The following is a 17,685-nucleotide window of genomic DNA, read 5'->3' as shown; positions in this document are numbered from 1 at the left end:
ATAATTAGTCCCTTTACTTTTAATGGTACATTCATTAGGAAGATAGGCAATAAAAAGAAGTATTTTTCTAAGTGAGATTTCTGTGAACATTTAAATTATAAAACATCCTGCTGACTTACAAAATATTGCTTTATGTAAATTTGACTAAGGGCTATTAAAGTTTCCTAAACTATCTACAGAAAAATAAAACATGTATTTATATTTACAACAATTTGAAAAATTCAAGAGAGCCAAAATCTAGTTAAAACAATTGCAAGATATCATTTTTATGATTTTTAAAGTGATAATTATAGCTTGAGAAATAAAAAGTAAAAATTAAGGAGGTGATTCTTTTCCTAGTTTGGGAAAATTATAGATCTTAGAGAAGTCATGGAAGATTAGCTCTTAGCTGATATGTATTCATTATGCTAGGGTTTCTAAAGATTCCAACACTTTTTATATCAGAGAAGAGAAACCCATTTCTTTCAGAATTTTAGAAATAGTTTTAATAGCCTCATTTCCAATATAGAGATCTATGAACTACAGCCTGGGGCCAAGTTTATCAGACCACCCATTTTCCTCTGGTTAAGAATGATTCTTACAATTTTAAAATGATTGGGAAAAAAAAAAAACAAAAGAAGAACATTTCTTGGCATGTGAAAATCATACAAAATTCAAATTTCGGCAGTCCATCAGTGAGGATTTATTGGAACACAGCCATGTCTATTCCTTCATATTTTGTCCATGGCCGCTGTTCTGCTGCAATGGCAGAGTTCAATGGTTTCTACAAAGACCATATGGCTCAAAAACCTGAAATAATTACACAACCTGACCTTTTACAGAAGAATCTGCCGATCTCTGATGCAGGAGCTGGAAACTACCCTCACACCCCTCTGCATATTCCTGGGATGCAGGGTGGGACACATACCTGGTTAAGATGATACAAGTGTCTGGCAAGATATGAGAAACAGCAGCAGCAGCATCTGAACGCACCTCTGGAGCACGCACTGTGCTGCTGGGATCAGGTCCAGGAACAGCACGAAAAGCAAGAAAAAGGAGATAAGCAGACGGTGTCTGAGCACACCCACTTTGTTTCCACTACAGACTTACACACCTGGGGAAAGCCAGAGTGGTTCTCACTCAGTGTGGAAGAAGTTCTGTTTTGTGTCTGCCACTAATTACTCTCAACCTGATGAGCGTAGTTCCTCTTGTGGGCCTACCTGGTATGGTTGCTATTAACCTCAACAGCAAGGGAAATGGGTTAATCCATTTTCAGTAGCAAAGGAAGAGTAGGTCTTCTGGTTCTAGTAAAAAGGATCTCTCTTCTTTTTTCATCTGTCCTTAGTGTTTCAAATAGTACAGTTTGCCTTTTGGAACCCAAAATTTGTGTTCATAAGAAATGTTAATCCCAAAGACAAATAACAACAATAACAACAACAAACAAACAGAAAACAAATAAAGCATTGTAGATACTACCTATGTGCCTGCACAAATAATCAAGTTTAACTTTAAAGGAAGTAAATCCTATTGTGAGGCTTTTAGAACTAAATTTCAAGGGATAAATCAGTCTTTTGAAATGTAACTTGAAAGTGTGCATTGAAGAATGAATGAATAAGTGAATGAAATGCCTGGGGGAAGGGTGACTGACCTTGTCCAGAGTTAATAAAAAGAAATCTCAGCTAGCAATCCTGAAATAGCCTACTATGAGGACCCCAGGAATAACTCAGCCTTATATGGACTTTTTCTTGTCCCAGTGCTAACTCAATTGGGTGAAACTTGATCTGGGTACTTTTCAGCCTGGCAGCAGCTGTGAATGAGCCTGTTGGAAAGATCACAGAGTGGCCGTGCAAAGCGTTTCCACGGTAGACACAGCTGAGCTGTACGGCTGCTGAGAAAGACTTTTCTCTTTTAATCTAAAAGAGTTTGGTCCCTTGGTCCTTATGGGATCAAGGAAGTGATAAGTAACATTTTAAAGCTCAGTCAGGGATGCTTTGGATCTTCCTCTGACTTGTTTTTTAGGTTTATAGGAAGCTGTTTCCTGGAAAAGTTTAAGATGTCTCCTGAAGGAAGGACAGCAAGCTCCCAGCTGCTCATTTATTTATGATCATCTGTTACTAACACATATATTTATACAAATATAGCTACATAAGATATATGTATATATTAATAGGATATATAAATATACATTCATGTATGTGTGTCAACTATGCACAAATATACAAAAAGCTGTTTTAAAGAACTTCTTCTTCAGTTTCCTAAGATTGATAGATCAACCTTAAAATGCAAGAGCTAGAAATCGCTAGATTTATCCTGAATGTGAGAGTGCTTCCTTAAGTCACCAGAATGTAGCCAGGTAAGATTTTAACAGAAATACAAGAAGACAGCCTACAGTTAGGGGCAACTACTTAGCATGCACTTCAAGATAAGGAAGACAGATAATTTTATGTGAAATTCAATCCATGTTCCTAATTGATACACTAAAGTTAAATCTTGATTACGGGTTTAAAAATATCCACAACTCAGATTTCTGTTTCAAAGAACAAACAAAAATAAACTTAAACTATAATATGAACCCATTTGTAAAATGTCCCCAACTCACTAAGAATATAGAACTGTACTGAATAGGTTAGCATCAGGCAGGTGTGTGAAACTCTGATCAAGTCACGAACCCTGAGAGGGTACGAAGAGAGATTAACACGGTGTGAGAACAGAAAAGTTGGGGAAAGTCCAAGCTTGCCTTGTTTGGCAGGCCAGAAATACCATGAGAACAGCTGTTTTCCTGGTGTTCTGGTTCCCACTCGCATTCATAACCAAATGTGCATAGAAATAAAAACCAGGGAGAAGAAAACCCCCAGCACAAAAGCCCCACAGTTTTCCAGTCTTTTGAGCTGACATGTAGGTCAGCTTGCCCCTTTCTCACTCTCAAGAGTGTGTACGCACATGCATACACACGTGCACGCACATGCACACACACACACACACACTCATTCTAACTCTCTCCCTTTCTCCCTCACTTCCTCCTCACACTCACCAGTGATTTCCCATGGTGCCCCTCAGAGAAACAATAGGCGGGGAAGATGTTTGCATTGCAACAGAAACAAGTACTATTTCTATCTTACAATGCATTTTCTTAGGTTAAAAAAAAAAAAAAAAGCAGCATGATGAGTATCTACAAAAACTTGTAGGTCTATCAACTAAGGAACACAGGACGCATTCCTGCCCTGGGACCCACTGTAGTTTTCCAGGATTTAACTTTCTCTGTGTTAGATTGGTACCTTACCTTGTCTTTCAGTGTGTCATAAATGTACATGAGAATGACTCTTGGAATCCTCACCAAAGGGATAAAAAATGACCCTTTCACCACTGTTCCTTGATGGTAACAGAGAAGAGTGGAGAGAGATGAAAGGATTGGATGGTCAGAAGGATCATTTTTATTTCTGGAAATAGGAAAAAAAGAATATGTTAAAGCCAGTACTTAAAAAGCAATAAAAAACTTCTCTGGCTCAATTTATCAATGGCACTACTGACTTATAAAACAGTGATACAATGAGCATCAAACAAAATTTTTATATACCTTGTAGCTAAGGTTATATTATATCTTGTAATAATTTAATGCCTTCCAGTGGTGTGCAATATAGAAGAGAAAAAAATGGAATAATGTCAAGCTCAAATGAACATGTTTACTTCTTACAGCACCTATTTTTTTCACTAGCCCCCAAAATTGCCCATTAATTTGATTTTCCTTTTCAGAAGTTTAACTCTATCCCAATCTCCCAGGATTAAACAGGAGCATATGTAAATATTGTTGGCATTAACCTGGTGATTAAAATCACCCTCAAATCACATGACTAGCACCAGGGCCAGTGAGGTAACAGTGAGCTCAAGTTCAAAGGGAAGGAACACAGAGCCTGGGGTGTTTGGCTTCTGCTCAGCTCTGAAAATTCAGCTGATTTCTTCTCTCTTTAAAGGTCACTTCAGTGTGAATCATTTACAGGACTTATCATGACACAGCTCCCAAGAATGTGTTCAAGTCAGTTTCACAGGCAGAGAAAAGAAGTAAAAAAGAAACAGAATTGGCTCAACCATCTGCAACCCCAAACCTGAAAAATGAAACAAAGTAGGAGGAGGACAACACAACCTTTTGGGTGCCCTTCTGGACTCCTGCAGATGCCAGTTTTAGAAAATGAGGCCCTTTCCGAGAAGCAACTTCATGGATTCCAAGGGAAGCTTGCTTTCTTCAGAATAGATTATTTTGCAACTTGCCCGGGTTGCTAATAAGTCACTATGAATTAAGGTTTTGACAACAGCCTTGGTTTTGAGGCAGAAAAAGGATTGAAGCCAGTAATGTCTCAAGAACTGGCAACTGCTGCATCTCACTGCTGCTTAAGTCATCCAGGAAGCAAAAGGAAACCTGACAGTAGTGCTCAGAACAGGAGGACTGAAACCCAGCTATCCACAGAAAGGTGGACAGCCTGATGCTACCTAAAATAGCAAAGGCCAGGAAGCTGTTGCTGATGGGAATTCATTTGTAGCTGATAAACTAGAAGCTGTTGGCCAGGAAAATGTGACACATTTTTTCCCTTTACTCATTTTTTTTTAAAAAGGGAGAATGTTTACTTTTCCATTGAAATTTATATGCTTTAGAATTTATCACAGTGCTTAAGAAATGGGGATGCAGGAAAAAGAAGACAACACCTGTTTTCCATCTGGTAGGGAAACAAATGATTCACAGCCACTGTGAATGGGAGCCTTAGGGTCTGATCCACCAGGTCCTGAAATGTGGGACCAGGTACAGCTCTCTGAAGAGGTTTCTTCTGTAGGAGGAACCAGTTCAGGTATAGGGAGTTCCCACACTGCCTCGATTCTCCTGGTCTTCACACCTACTGGTCATAGCTCTAGGCTTCACAGGACTTGGCTAAAGAAGATACAGCAGCAGTTCCAGCATGAGTTATCACATGATGAGAGAGGGAACTTGAAAAGAAGGCCCTTTCAACCTAAGCCAGCTTGCAGAGCCAGGAGTCACTCAATACCTGCCTTCAAAACTAAAAACAGCTCTGCAGAAAAAAAAGCTAAGTCTTTGGGGCCACATCCTGCTTCTTTCAGACTTCTGCTAAGTTTATTTATTTTATTTTTTTTTTTTTTTTGGTTTTTCTCCGGTACCGGGAACCAAACTCACAACCTTGCGCTTGCCAGACAGGCGCTTTTGCCGCTGAGCTAAACCCCCAGCCCACTTCTGCTAAGTTTAAACAGTAACATCATGTCATCCTTCCCATGGGGTATATGCAGCTAATGCTGTCAGCTCTGTCTCTTTCACAACCAGGAAAACCAGTCTTTAGGAAGAGTATCACCCCAAGTGAAGCTTAAAATAATACTTAAAGTCAGCACCTTGACCACATGTCTAATCTCAGCACTCTGGAAGGCTAAGGCAGGAGGATTGCAAGTTTGAGCCCAGTCTTGCAACCTACTGACTTACCAAGATCCTATCGCAAAATTTTAAAAAATCATAACAAAAGAGCTGGGGATGTAACTCAGTATGAAGTCCTTGTGTTCAATCCCCAATAACACACACACGCACAGCCCTAACAAAACTTAGCTCTGGACTTGACTGTATTTTGAGAACTGGGCAATCAAGTGATGAGGCTGTAGTAGCAGAGAGAAAGAGTATCCCATCAGGCTTACTCAGATGCCTCCAGGGGGAAATGTGTGTTGAGCACCTGCTGACTGGCCAAATTGATCCCAATTCTATGTGCGGCAAGGAGAGCATGGGCAGCACTGGAGGGCAAGATGCCTCCAGGAGGTGCCCCAAGAAGCTCAGTTTCCCTTTCTTTTAAACTCATGGCTGCTTGAATGCAATGCAGCCAGGTTCCTCAGAACACCACAGCAATCCCAGCTGCTGGGCAAAGGGTACATTGGCCCCATTCACCCGAGGTCTGTGACACTTCTGGGTCATGGCGCCTCAGGACTTCTGCAACTTCCGGTTCCGCCAGACAACACAGAGCATAAAGCCAAGTGAGCTACTTCAAGGTCCTTGTAGTAAGCTGTAGCTCTAGTAAGATCCAGCGCAGCTCACTAAAAACTCTCAAGGGTTGTGGAAAGTTACTTTTGTGCTGAAGCTCTTGGACAAAGCCTGGCTGCACAGGACAGCTTGCTTCCAGTGCAAAGTGGTACAGAGCGAAGGAGACTCGGAGGCCCTGCAAACACCATGTTCCTTCCTGATACATCTTTCAGCAAAATCACTGCAAGATGGGATTGAGAGGGCTGTGAGGAAGCTTTAAAGTTCATTTTTCCAGACCTACAGAAAATAGAAACTGTCTTTATTACAAGAACAGGACTTTTTTTTTTAGCTGCCCTGGTTAACTAGTTAGGGACAGAAAATCCATCCATCTCTATGTAATTCCTTAGGCTCTGCTGTGAATTCATTTCCTCACTGCTTCCCCCCAGATCCAGAACAGCTGGAAACCATCTTTTGTATATTTGAAAAAGATGATGAAACCATGCCTTTAGCATCGCTTCCACAGATGATCAGTTCTAGCTCCTTCCTACCACATCCCTGAACACCATCTTTAGGGCTCTCTGTTGACCCCTCTTCAAGCAAATGTTTGTAAGTAGTACATTGTACAGGTTGCCCATAGCCTGGTGCCTGATCTTTGTATGAACTCTTCAGCCCTCTCAGGGCTTAAATGAATAACAAAGATGAATGCACTCTGGCTGTATTTAATTCTCACCCTCTGTGCAGGCCAGAACACAGCACTTAAGAATTGTGAGTTCTGAGATAGGAAAAAGGTTTCAAAATCAGGGAGATGGTCCAGAGGAGAGAACAACACCTTAATAAAGGAAATAGTAGTACTACAAACAAGTCATCACACATTTCATTTGAAATTATTTTTAATCAAAATAATAGGTAAAGTACCTCAAAAAGCCAAATTTCACTGGTGGTTTTGATCAGAAAAAAAAAGAGGCTGTTTTCTTCACTCATCCCTAAATATTTCTCCCTAGACACAGAAGTTTGGCTGCTTCTTGTGGAACTCACCTCCACACTTAAAAATTGTATGTCCTCCCTACTACTTGATTTTCCTTTTTCTTTTTCTGCAGTGCTGGGATTGAACTCAGGGCCTTCCGCATGCTAGGAAACGACTGTAGTACCAAGCTCCAGTCCCTACCTCCTCTTGAATTTTCAGCTCTAGATATTGTCTACTGACTTTCTATTATGGAAGACAAAGGTTTTACTTTTTTTTTCAGGCTAAATCACCCACATCCACATACTCATTTTTCCATCTCCCCTTCTTTCCCAATCAAATTATATTGAAATTTTAACGTAACATTTAACATTTACATTATTAGCACATAAGCAACACAGTGAACAATAGTCACAGCCAAATCAAGTAGCATATTGTAATTAAATTGTCCTGTACAACTTTTGGTTTCTCCTAGAGCTAGTGACTGTGTCACATTTTTTTTAACCATTTCCTTTTCCATGGGCTTTACTAAATGCTTCACCAAAGCGTAAATCTTTTCTCAACATGTTCAAACACATCTTTTCTATGTGTCTCGTCTTGGAGACAGCTTTCCTGGAATCTATGCCCTCCTGCTCCACCTTGGACGGATGTTTTTTCATCTGCTGCACAGCTTACCATTCTGGGAATGCCTTTTTCTTTTCCTCTGCGCTGAATCTCGTTTTCTGAAACTCATGCTTTTCTCCCTGGCTTTCTCATGGATTTCAGGGGGAAATGTTCTTCCTAGAAAGCATGTGGGGAGGAAACCTTTTGGGAACTTGTGTGCCTGAGTATGACTTTATTCTCCTTTATTGCTGACTGGTAGTGGGAACAAGTACACAATTCCAGGTTGGGAATCATCTCACTCACATTTTGATCGCCTAGTTCCGCTGTTTGCCCGGCTCAGAGCTGCTGCTGAAAGTCACATCCCACTGTTGTTCTTGATCCTCTGTCTGTGAACTTTGACCTTTTTTTCCCTTGAGAAGAGCTTCTGGGACCTTTTCTTTCCTCGTGTCCTTATTCCTCGGAATTTTTTCTTTCATGATGTCTTTAAAAAACTTTGTGTCTCTATTTCTGGAACTCATATAGTCAGATGTGGGTCTCCTAAATAACTCTGACATACTGTCCTTTTACTCCGTTCTCCATCTTTGTATATTTGTTTTCTACCTCTCCAAGAACCTTGAGCTTTATATTCTAATAATTCAATAGAAATATTTAACTTTTGTAGTTGATAATTTTTTTTTTTTTTTTTTTGGTACTGGGAATCAAACTCAACGACTTTATGCTTGTCAGGCAGGTGCTGTGCCGCTGAGCTACGTCCCTGGTGCACAATTTTTAATCATTGAAGGGTCTTTTATGTTTTCGCATGATTCGTTATTTTCTGAGGGAGTCTTAATTTATGGGTTTAATATTTTTTTGTTCTGTCTGATGATATCACAGGTTTTTAGATTTTTGGGGTAATTTTCTTTTACAGCCTGTATTGTGTTTGTTTTCCCTAAATTCTTTGTGTTTGTTTTGTTTATTTTGAGCTATCTTCAACTAGTGGTTTTCTTCAAATGTTAACCATCAGTGGTTAACAATTCAAATTTAAGAGTGAATTAAGTGCTCTGTATGAGGGGTATGGTTTATTGCCTCGATACTGCACTGTTTGGTTAGGAGTCAGGGAATTCACTTCACTGGGGAGTCCAGATGACACCACTGACAGGTCTTTACTTGAGTTAGACAGTCTCTCCAGAGCAGAACCCTCTAACATCTTCACAGAGAATCAGCCTGGCTCCTGGCACCATGGGAGCTGAGCTGTAGAATGTGGGGAGTTGATGATGAGGGGTTCCTCACTAGACGGTATTTAGACTTTCACTTTCTTTCCCTATTTGGGTATAGAGCCTTGCCCCAGTCTCGGCTGTAGCGGATACCCCATGTCCTCTCCGGTTGATATCTCTGGAGAGCAAAGATATCCTGTTTGTACAGAGGAGGGATCTTGGATCTAACTGCTCCTCAGGAAGACTTACAGCCAGTCTCTGGAACTATACACTTGAATTCCTGAGCCTCTCTGGATTTTTGTGGCTCAATTAAGCCTGCATCTTATTAGAGCTTCCTCACTCAGCCAACACACAGGGACAGGCCCTGTGGCTTCTTCCCGCACAGCCAGTCACCAGTCAGCTATCCTGCCTTCATCTCTCCTCATTTGGTTGATGTTTCTTATCCACTTTCCTCCCATCTCTGTTTCTCACTGCCTTTGGGTGTTTACTCCTTTTTTCATTTACTCATGATTTTATTTGGGAGGGGACAGGGTTGAAGAGAGTGGTGAGATTAGGAGATAACTGCGTTTGCTTCATGGAACTCCACATCACAGCCCTCGCTGAAAATGCCTGGGTTTTGTTATTCTAAAATAACACATTACTCTGTCAGACAAATGTTACCTGCTGGCCAGCTTGGCTAGAATGATCTCTGCTCTTCTACACAGGAGCAAGCAACACAGACCCCCCACCTCCTGCCTCTGGGAGGTTCTTAAAGCCAAGGTCAACAGCCCCTTTGTGGGTCCTCCAGAGTCCCTAATGATGGGCCTCCCAAACAGCACCACTATTAAAAACCCACAGCGCTCTTTACTGCCAGGAGGGAACTGCTCAGTGGCATGAATTATCCCTGGTTGACTTTCTTGTCCTATGAAAACTCATGCTTATCTACTCATTTGGCCTGAGAAGTTAGAGGAGGATCAGCCCTATTGGGAGTAAACTTCCTGTTTGGGGTGCAAGCCTGTCATTGTCCCTGGGGCCTGCTCTTCTGGCTGCAGTCTCATTGTCCTGTGGAGGCTGCACATGAGAAAGGCAGAGGATTCAGGTGACTGTGGGGTATGTATGTGCCCCTCGTTGTTTGTATAAGGTACTGGGTTATAAACAGAGAAGCAGGCAATGAACTTGCTATTACTTAACTATAGACATGAATTATAGTTTATAGTTACACACTATTTCTTTAGGATTTAAAACCATTTTCCAAGCAAACATTGTCCTGATTTTACATAAAGAAAAGCAGGGCTCACAGACTTACTGAAGTGTACTCAAAAGACACTGGTAATTTTTAAAGTCTGAAGTGGATAACAACAGATATTTACAGAGAATTCAACTCTTCCTTTTAGGTATTTTTCAGTTCTAAGCAGTAAGATCATTTTGCTGCTTGGCCTCTTTTGAAATGCAAAGGAATCTAGAAATATGACAGGTTTAAGGTATACTATTTCTGTGTAATGATCACCCAATGAGCATCCAGCCCCACTTTTAGTTTAGTCCTTTATCCTCATCAACTAATTTTAAAGAATCAGGCCAAACTCCTAAGTGTCTTTTGAGATACACAACATGAAGCCAGCAGACTAATAGGTGGAAAGGCTGCACTTACCTGTTGAAATACCAGCTCACCACCACCCCGGCTATCGTCATTTGCTGGCATGCAAGGATGAATTCGCTAGTCCAGATGAGGCCAATCAAATGGTACCACCACAAATAGCGAATGCCCAGAAGAGGGGTAAATTCCACTCGGCCACCTTCAATAACCTGGGCACTGCCTAAAATTGAAAACACAAATAAACCTAACATTACTGTTTGCCTAAACAGGGCAAGCAGTTCATTAGGCCACATGTCTTCACCCTTGGTCTTCTGCAACACATGAAACACAAATGCCAATGTGAAGTCGGAAGCACCTAATATAACTGAAAATCTCCATAGCAAAACTCCAAAACTGAGAATGTATTTTAATTACTCTTTAATGTAATTACATTTACATTAGCAAGCAATTTGCAAGGCACTTGACATGTATTCTAAAACTCATTTCACTTTACAGATATGAAAACCAAGGCTTGAAGAGTTAGGTAACTTCAGTAAAGTCTCGTTACACATGATTAGTGGGAGGGCATGCTAGACTCTAAACCCCAGGTTTTTCCTACCACACCACTGTGATATAAAACAAATGTGTTACACTGATGAAACCACAGAGCCATCAGGACCAGGTGAAAGAACACTACTCCAGCAAACTTCAGACCTCATAAAAAAAGGAAGAATCACCTTTTGGTTCCTTTCAAGATAAATACTTCTAGTGCCTTTACAGCATCTACCTTCCTAAGTTCAAGTCTCGGTTTTACTCTTCTGGGCATCCTGGGACATGTTACCTGGCTTCTTGGAGTATCTTTGCTGAGCATTCATATTTCCTGGTGGCAGTTTGGGAATGGAGTGAGATTACCTGGATAGTGCTTGGCATAGTGCCTGGGCCTAAAGAAATAGTACTGCCTAAGTGAGAATGCTTACTGTAATTATTATTAATAGTTTTTAGGAGCACAGTGTTGCTTTAAATGGAGGCCAGCAAGAAAGCACTAACAATGTTTTGCCATTCATGTGTCTACAACTTACTTTCTTTCCCCTTATCTAAAGAAGCACTTGAATTAGTTCTGCAGCCACTAGTAAATCCAAACCCTAGCTTTGTAGCCATATTTGGCTTCTAAAATCCTCTCACTTTGTATTTCAAATGAAGTACTATAAGGAAGAGGGTAGGCACTGTGGTCTTTGGTGAAACTCACAACTTGAACATCATTTAAAAATGGCTTCATATTTCCTGTCATATCTATACATTGACATTAAGTTCATAATTCATACATCTTTAGACATTCACAGTACATACTGTGCACAAAGAAAAGAGAGGAAAATAATAACACCCCAAAGTAAAGCTGATTTCACAGACCATATTCTGCTGAATAAGAATCACACTGTGAGAGGGGAGAAACGTGATTTATAGAGAAAAGTTAATATTTGATGGAACACTGGGCTCATGACAGCTCAGAAGCAATCTGTTTCAGGTAAAATGGATAAGTGCCTATCCGTTCCCCAAATGGGCCTGTTTCAGAAAAGCAGTTCCAATTCCAAGGAGGTGGCTCCTCACAACTAGAATCAAGTGTAAATAGGTTAGGTCAGTAGACTTGAGAACCACCCTCTGGACTATCTGAAGTGCGTGGAGCCAGGAAATAAGCAAACTGCTATTCCTGCCAGGCCGTGAGGCCCAGGACAGATTCTGGTTTTGCAAAGATGTATTTCCAGAATGACAAATAGTTTGGAGATGGAGAATACAAGGGATGATCAAAGTATATAGTGACTGTTTAATTTTAAAAATTTATTACAGTAAAAGACACATTGCCATTAATTCCCATGTTAAACCCTCTCCTTTTCTTTGAACACACTTGTTATTTTTCTTGCTACTTTCTGATGGAGTTCTGAATGGCCTCTTTCACATCTTAGTGCATTGGGGGGGGGGGGGGTGGGTATCAGGACTCGAACTCAGGACCTTGCACTTGCCAGGCAGGAGCTTGTGTCACATCCCAGGCATCTCTTTCATATCTTTACAAGGTATGACTAAAAATACAATGAACGCTGTGGCCAGTGACATCCAATGGAAAGGCAGGCTTGTAAAAACATTGTGATGTGTTCTCATCTACTTTATTCCTTGCATCTTGCCCAAAGTCAAAATAATTGTGAAAGGTAAACGTTTTTAATCCATTCAGGACACTGAGGCAGCCATGACAGCACAACTAGAGGCACTCGCAGAAGGACTCCAGAGCAGCTTTGGAAAGTGCTAAGAATGATGAGATCGGTTTGCTTGAAGGGAGAGGGAGTATTCTAAGGGAGACTAATACCAATGTGTCTGTTATTGTAATAAATTTAAAAAATTAAATTTTTAGTGTATGTTTGGATTACACCTTATATCCACAGAGTAGAAGGGATCATTTCCTCAAAGAGACAAGAGGTCAGTATGCAGGGCCTAGACACTAAGCGGGGACAGTCTCTCCTGTGGATGATCTGTGTGTCCAATGGTACACATTCACATACATCCCAGTTCAGCACACTGATGGCAAGAGTCAGAAAGTGAGCAGCTGAGATGATAAGTCAAGATCCATTCAGCCCTCAGAACCAAAGACGTGAACCCATAAGTTAATTTGGACTGACTGCTATTATTATTATTTATTATTAGCATCTTTGTTGAAACTATCCTCTATTTCCTCCTAAGAGTCACTTTAGAAGGACTTTCATTTAGAGCAGGATTATTCAATGCACCAATCGACATTTTGGAACCAGAGAGTTCTTTGTTGGAGGTGGCTGTCCTGTGCATTAAGGTATCTGTCTAGCAGCATGCCTTGCTTCTCTGCAGTTACTATGACAACCCCAAACATCTCCACATGTTGCCAGATGCCACTTTGGGGAAAAAGTATTGTTTGAGAACAACTGCTTTCAGCAAACATTCTTGAAGAATCAGGGGCTGTGGCTTCAGGGTGAAATCCTGGAAACAAGGATACTGCCAGAGCTGAGTCACAGAGCCTGTGGGTGGGGCAGGTCTGCTTATGTGTACAGGACTGCCCTCTCCTGGATGGTCAAGTCAGTGCAGGCAAAATCCTCAGCAAGCCATCAGGTGTTGGGTGACTATAGACCGTGTGTTTGAAGAGGGAGGTTGTATTTTAAGGAAGATTAACTTCTCTGTGAGATGTACAACTCCGAACTGCCCCTAATGGCTGACCAACCTTGGGGAAGTTGTAGGACCTTCTAAAAATCTATTTCATCACAGTTATCTAAGAATAGTAATACCTTATTCTCACCTCTGACTGATCTCAGCCCTCTGTGGCTCTGAATGTCCATACATGTAGCCACTGTGAGTAAGTACGATAAACGGGTGAGGTGCTTAGGACAGTAAGTATAACACAGGGTTAGCTATAAAGGGCTCCAGTTCTGAAAGTATGTACTTACTGATGCTGGCATTAGGTTGGACATTAGCTGTCAGGGAAAAAATGAAAGAGGCAAAAAAAGAAAAAGAAAAAGAGAGAAAGAAAATGTCATCTGAGTGACTAATCCGAGTAACTATCAAGAACTCACATGTTCAATATTCTGCATACTTGACATATACTAATTAAAAGATAAAATGGGTAGTTAAAAAAGAACTCACATGTTATCATATTTGTCTATTTATCTAACCTGGACAACTGCTTTCTAATTTCTCTTCCAACCTCTTAAGAGTTTCTCTTTCATCCTCACTCTTAGCCAATGGCCTTATTTTCTGTTTTTCTGAAAAGAATGAAGAAATCAGAAAACTTCTACTAGTGCCTACCTTCTGCATCTTCCTGCTATTGACATGTGTCCATGATTTGAACCTCTGTCCTTAATATGATAAAGTGTCTGTGATCCTGAAGCCATCCCACCATTTCTTATCTACTTCAAGGTGTTTCTTTAGCAGTGCTCCTCTCTTCACCAAAATATTCCCTCTGAATTATTAATTATTCTCATTTTAAAAACAAAAACTTGTGAATTCTTCCCTTTCACATCTTCCTTTCATTTCTTTCTTCTTTATAGACAAATTCCAGAAAACTCTCTATAACTGCTTTTACCAATTCCTTTCCTCCAATCTCTACTTAATCTACTCCAATCATGACCCCTTTCTTTCTTCTCAGAAATTATTTTGTTGCACTTCTGGTTGCTAAATCCAGTGGTGAATCATTAATTCTTATCTTAGTTATTAGCAGCACTTGAGACACTGGACCATTCACATTCCTTTGAAACTCTTCTCCTAAATTCCAGGAAACTGCAATTTTACCCTTTATCCACTGGTCACTTCCTTTCAGTCTCCTTTGCTGTCCTTCCTCATTACTGGAAATGTTTTTGGGGCTGTAGATGGGACCCAAGACCCTGTGCATGCTAGGCAAGGGCTCTACCACTGAACTACATCCCTAGACCTTCAGGATATCTTATTATTGAAATGCTTCAAATTAGCTCTGAATTTTTTCTCTTTGTTATCTATATTCATCCTAATCTCATTGTCTCAAATACTATTACACATTCCCAAATGTATATGAATCTGGGCCCTCCCCCTTGAACCTCAGAATTGTACATGTAACTGCTTACTGGACATCTGTCTCCATCGTTGTCTAAAAATACCTCAATATAACCAAAATTAGTCTCTGATCTATCCTTAAAATATTCCACACAGCTTCTTGCCCCATGTCCATTTATGGCTATTTTATCTTCCAGTTGCTTAGTCCAAAACCACCACAATTCACTGCCAACTCCTCTTTCTTTCACATCCCTCATCTACTGTGTCAGTAAATCCTACTAGCTCCACTTCAAAGTAGACACACAATCCAATGTCACACTAAACCGTAATGACCCAGGTCCAAGACCCAGGTCCTCCACCCTGGGTCACTGTTTTTAAAGTGTACCTGACACAGTCACGTTTCTATTCTGTCTAGAACTGTGCCAAGACTTGTTCCAGATCAGAAGCCAAACTTCTTATAAACATCCACAAGTGCCCAAGATCTGACCTGATGCCTTCTGTGACTTTTCTTCTGAGCTGTACCCTATCCCCTCCCTCTGGTGTTCCTCCTCTTGAGGACGACAATATAGCTTGCCTTATCATTCTTCACAGCACTCACCACCAAGGCACGTAAAACACAGCTTATCTGCTGCCTCTCCTCTCCCAACACCAGTCTGGATATTGGGACCTGGGGTCAGGGACTTTGTCTCACCTGTTGCTGTATTTCAAGTAGAAGAGTGCACAACAGAACTGCAGCGCAGGGACCTAAAAGGCAGGCACTGAGTATTTGCTGAAAGAAGGACGAGATTTACACACAGTTTTCTAGAGCTCTCCCTAGACTTCATCGGAATGATACAGAGGCTATTTATCAAGCAACTAGCTGTAAGCCTGGTGATTATCAAGAAGTTCAAAGTATTTTAAGAGCCTAAGGCGACATGATATGATGATCATTGTAAATGGCAGTTTGTTAAGGATGGCAACCCCACTGGTTGGGAAAATTTCCCAAAGGGAGCAGGCTCAATTTGAAAGGGCTCTACTTTCTAGCACGTCCTGTATACTTCTTTGAGCCTCTGCCAGCAAAACTAGCCCAGGGGTTTTATGACACCACAGCCTGCTAAGCCCATCCTGGCTGTCTTCTGTTGGCTTTGGCCTCTGCTCTAGGTAGCATGAGGATTGGAGAAAGAAGGAGGACAATTTCAGTGACAGACAGCATACTAGAGATCAAGTTCTTCCCATGTATACATTTTATTTACCTCAACACTGACAGGAATTCATTCATCGACTCAGCAGATGGGATACCGGATCAGGTATGGCTCACAGCCCAGAGACCAAGGAAGAGAAGGACACAGCCTACTCCGAGCACCCTGTGTGCACCCCCGTGGCTGCCTCCTCTAAGAGCAGCACAGACCGGGAGGGAGCCCCCTCCACTGAACGAGTCTTTCCCATTTTACAGACTGTGAGGCTTCCAGACCACCTCAGGGACCGCTGCGGGGCTCAGGTCATCTGGGCTCTTTCCAGACCATCAACAGCACCTGCTGGAGTCCCTGTGTTACTGCAGGTTTCAGTTTTGTTTCTTTTTTCATTGACTGTAACAGTCACTGTCACTGTGTGGGTAGGTGGCAAGTCCCACTGCACTAGTAAGTGTCATTGCTGGATGGTCTTGATATGCTCTGTTGGAAGGGTCCCTAAATAAGCTAGAATCTGTCAATTAGTTAATAGGCTGATTAACAGTCACTGGAGGAATAGTTCATCTGGGCAGACATGATCCACCTAAGTTTGCTCCTTTTCTTTTGCATATTAAGATACTAATTTATTTAATAAATTTACAAAGCCACCTGACCCAATTAAAAAAAGACAAACTCATAGCTTATGACCTACCAACCAACTCCTCAAACAAAATTAGGTGCCAGACTGACCTGGGTCATCACTGTCACTGCCCCAGTGGACATTAAATGAGAATTGTGTAGCGGGTGCCCCCCAGTTGGTTTAGTGGGTGTCATGTCATAAAATGTGGAAGCAGCTCACAGTTTCTCACAATCCAAAGATCAAAAAGTGAAGCAGCTGCTTCCTGGCCCAGGCCCAGAGCTAGGTGACTTTGGCACTGAGTGAAAAGGCCTTTAAGGACAAAGGGGATTCTGGGCCCTTGGCCAGCCCACAGGTGTGGGGAAAGAAGGCAGGTGGCCCGAGGGAGCAGGCCAATCTGGTTTCCATGATGGGGACAGGGAGGGGAGCCAGTGGTTCTGTGCGGCACCCTTTCTCCTGTGGAGCCAGAGATCAGCTTGCACAGAGATATGCATTCCACCCTGGTCCTGCCTGCTTTGGATCTGCAGCAGCCTCCAAAGGCCCATGTAGTAAAGGCCTGCTCCCCAGCTGGCACTATTGGGAGACTGTAGAACCTTAGGAGGTGGACCCTAGTAGGAATCTTAGGTCACTGGGGTATACCTGTGAAGATGATTGTGGAACCCGAGTCTCTGGCTGTTTCTTTTTTTGCATCTTGTCATTAGTGAATGGGCCTCCTCAACCACGGCCTCCCACCATAAGGCCATAATGTACTGGGTTCTCACTACAGGGCCTAAGCAATGGGGCCAACTGATCATCAACTGAAACCTCCAAAACTGTGACCCAAAATGAACCTTTCCAGTTGTAGGTTGACTTATCTCAGGTATTTGTTACAGTAAAGAAAAGCTGACTCACACACTACCCCTCTATTCCTCTCACTCTTGCTCCTTTTGCTCCTCCCATGGGCACAGAACTCCTATACTTCACCCTCAGATCCTATGAGGGTCGGAGCAGCAAACTTCCTCCAGGTCTAAGGAATAACCCCCTGCCTCTCTGCCCTCCTGCTCTCAGTCTTGGTGGCTGAGACTTTCCAATGCCCTATGAGTGCCAG

The 17,685-nt window shown here is 41.7% G+C and overlaps 1 protein-coding gene across 5 annotated transcripts in view; it reads right to left on the bottom strand.

Moving 5' to 3' along the window:
• The window catches only part of Slc44a3 (solute carrier family 44, member 3), a gene marked incomplete at its 5' end in the record, with an annotated part of 76,841 nt that overhangs the window by 27,098 nt on the left and 32,058 nt on the right, over window positions 1-17,685 (bottom strand). For 2 of the 5 annotated variants that reach the window (XM_013516524.1, XM_013516523.1), the window contains 3 exon segments: window positions 908-994; window positions 3,260-3,416; window positions 10,359-10,524. In XM_013516524.1, the coding sequence (XP_013371978.1) occupies window positions 908-994; window positions 3,260-3,416; window positions 10,359-10,524 (410 nt within the window). 5 annotated transcript variants of the gene reach the window in all.

This window comes from Chinchilla lanigera, unplaced genomic scaffold (genome assembly GCF_000276665.1).
Source record: "Chinchilla lanigera isolate Chin_1 unplaced genomic scaffold, ChiLan1.0 scaffold00034, whole genome shotgun sequence".
Classification (NCBI taxonomy): domain Eukaryota; kingdom Metazoa; phylum Chordata; class Mammalia; order Rodentia; family Chinchillidae; genus Chinchilla; species Chinchilla lanigera.
The sequence above is the reverse complement of the archived record's forward strand: the minus strand, read 5'-3'. Positions and strand labels throughout refer to the sequence as shown.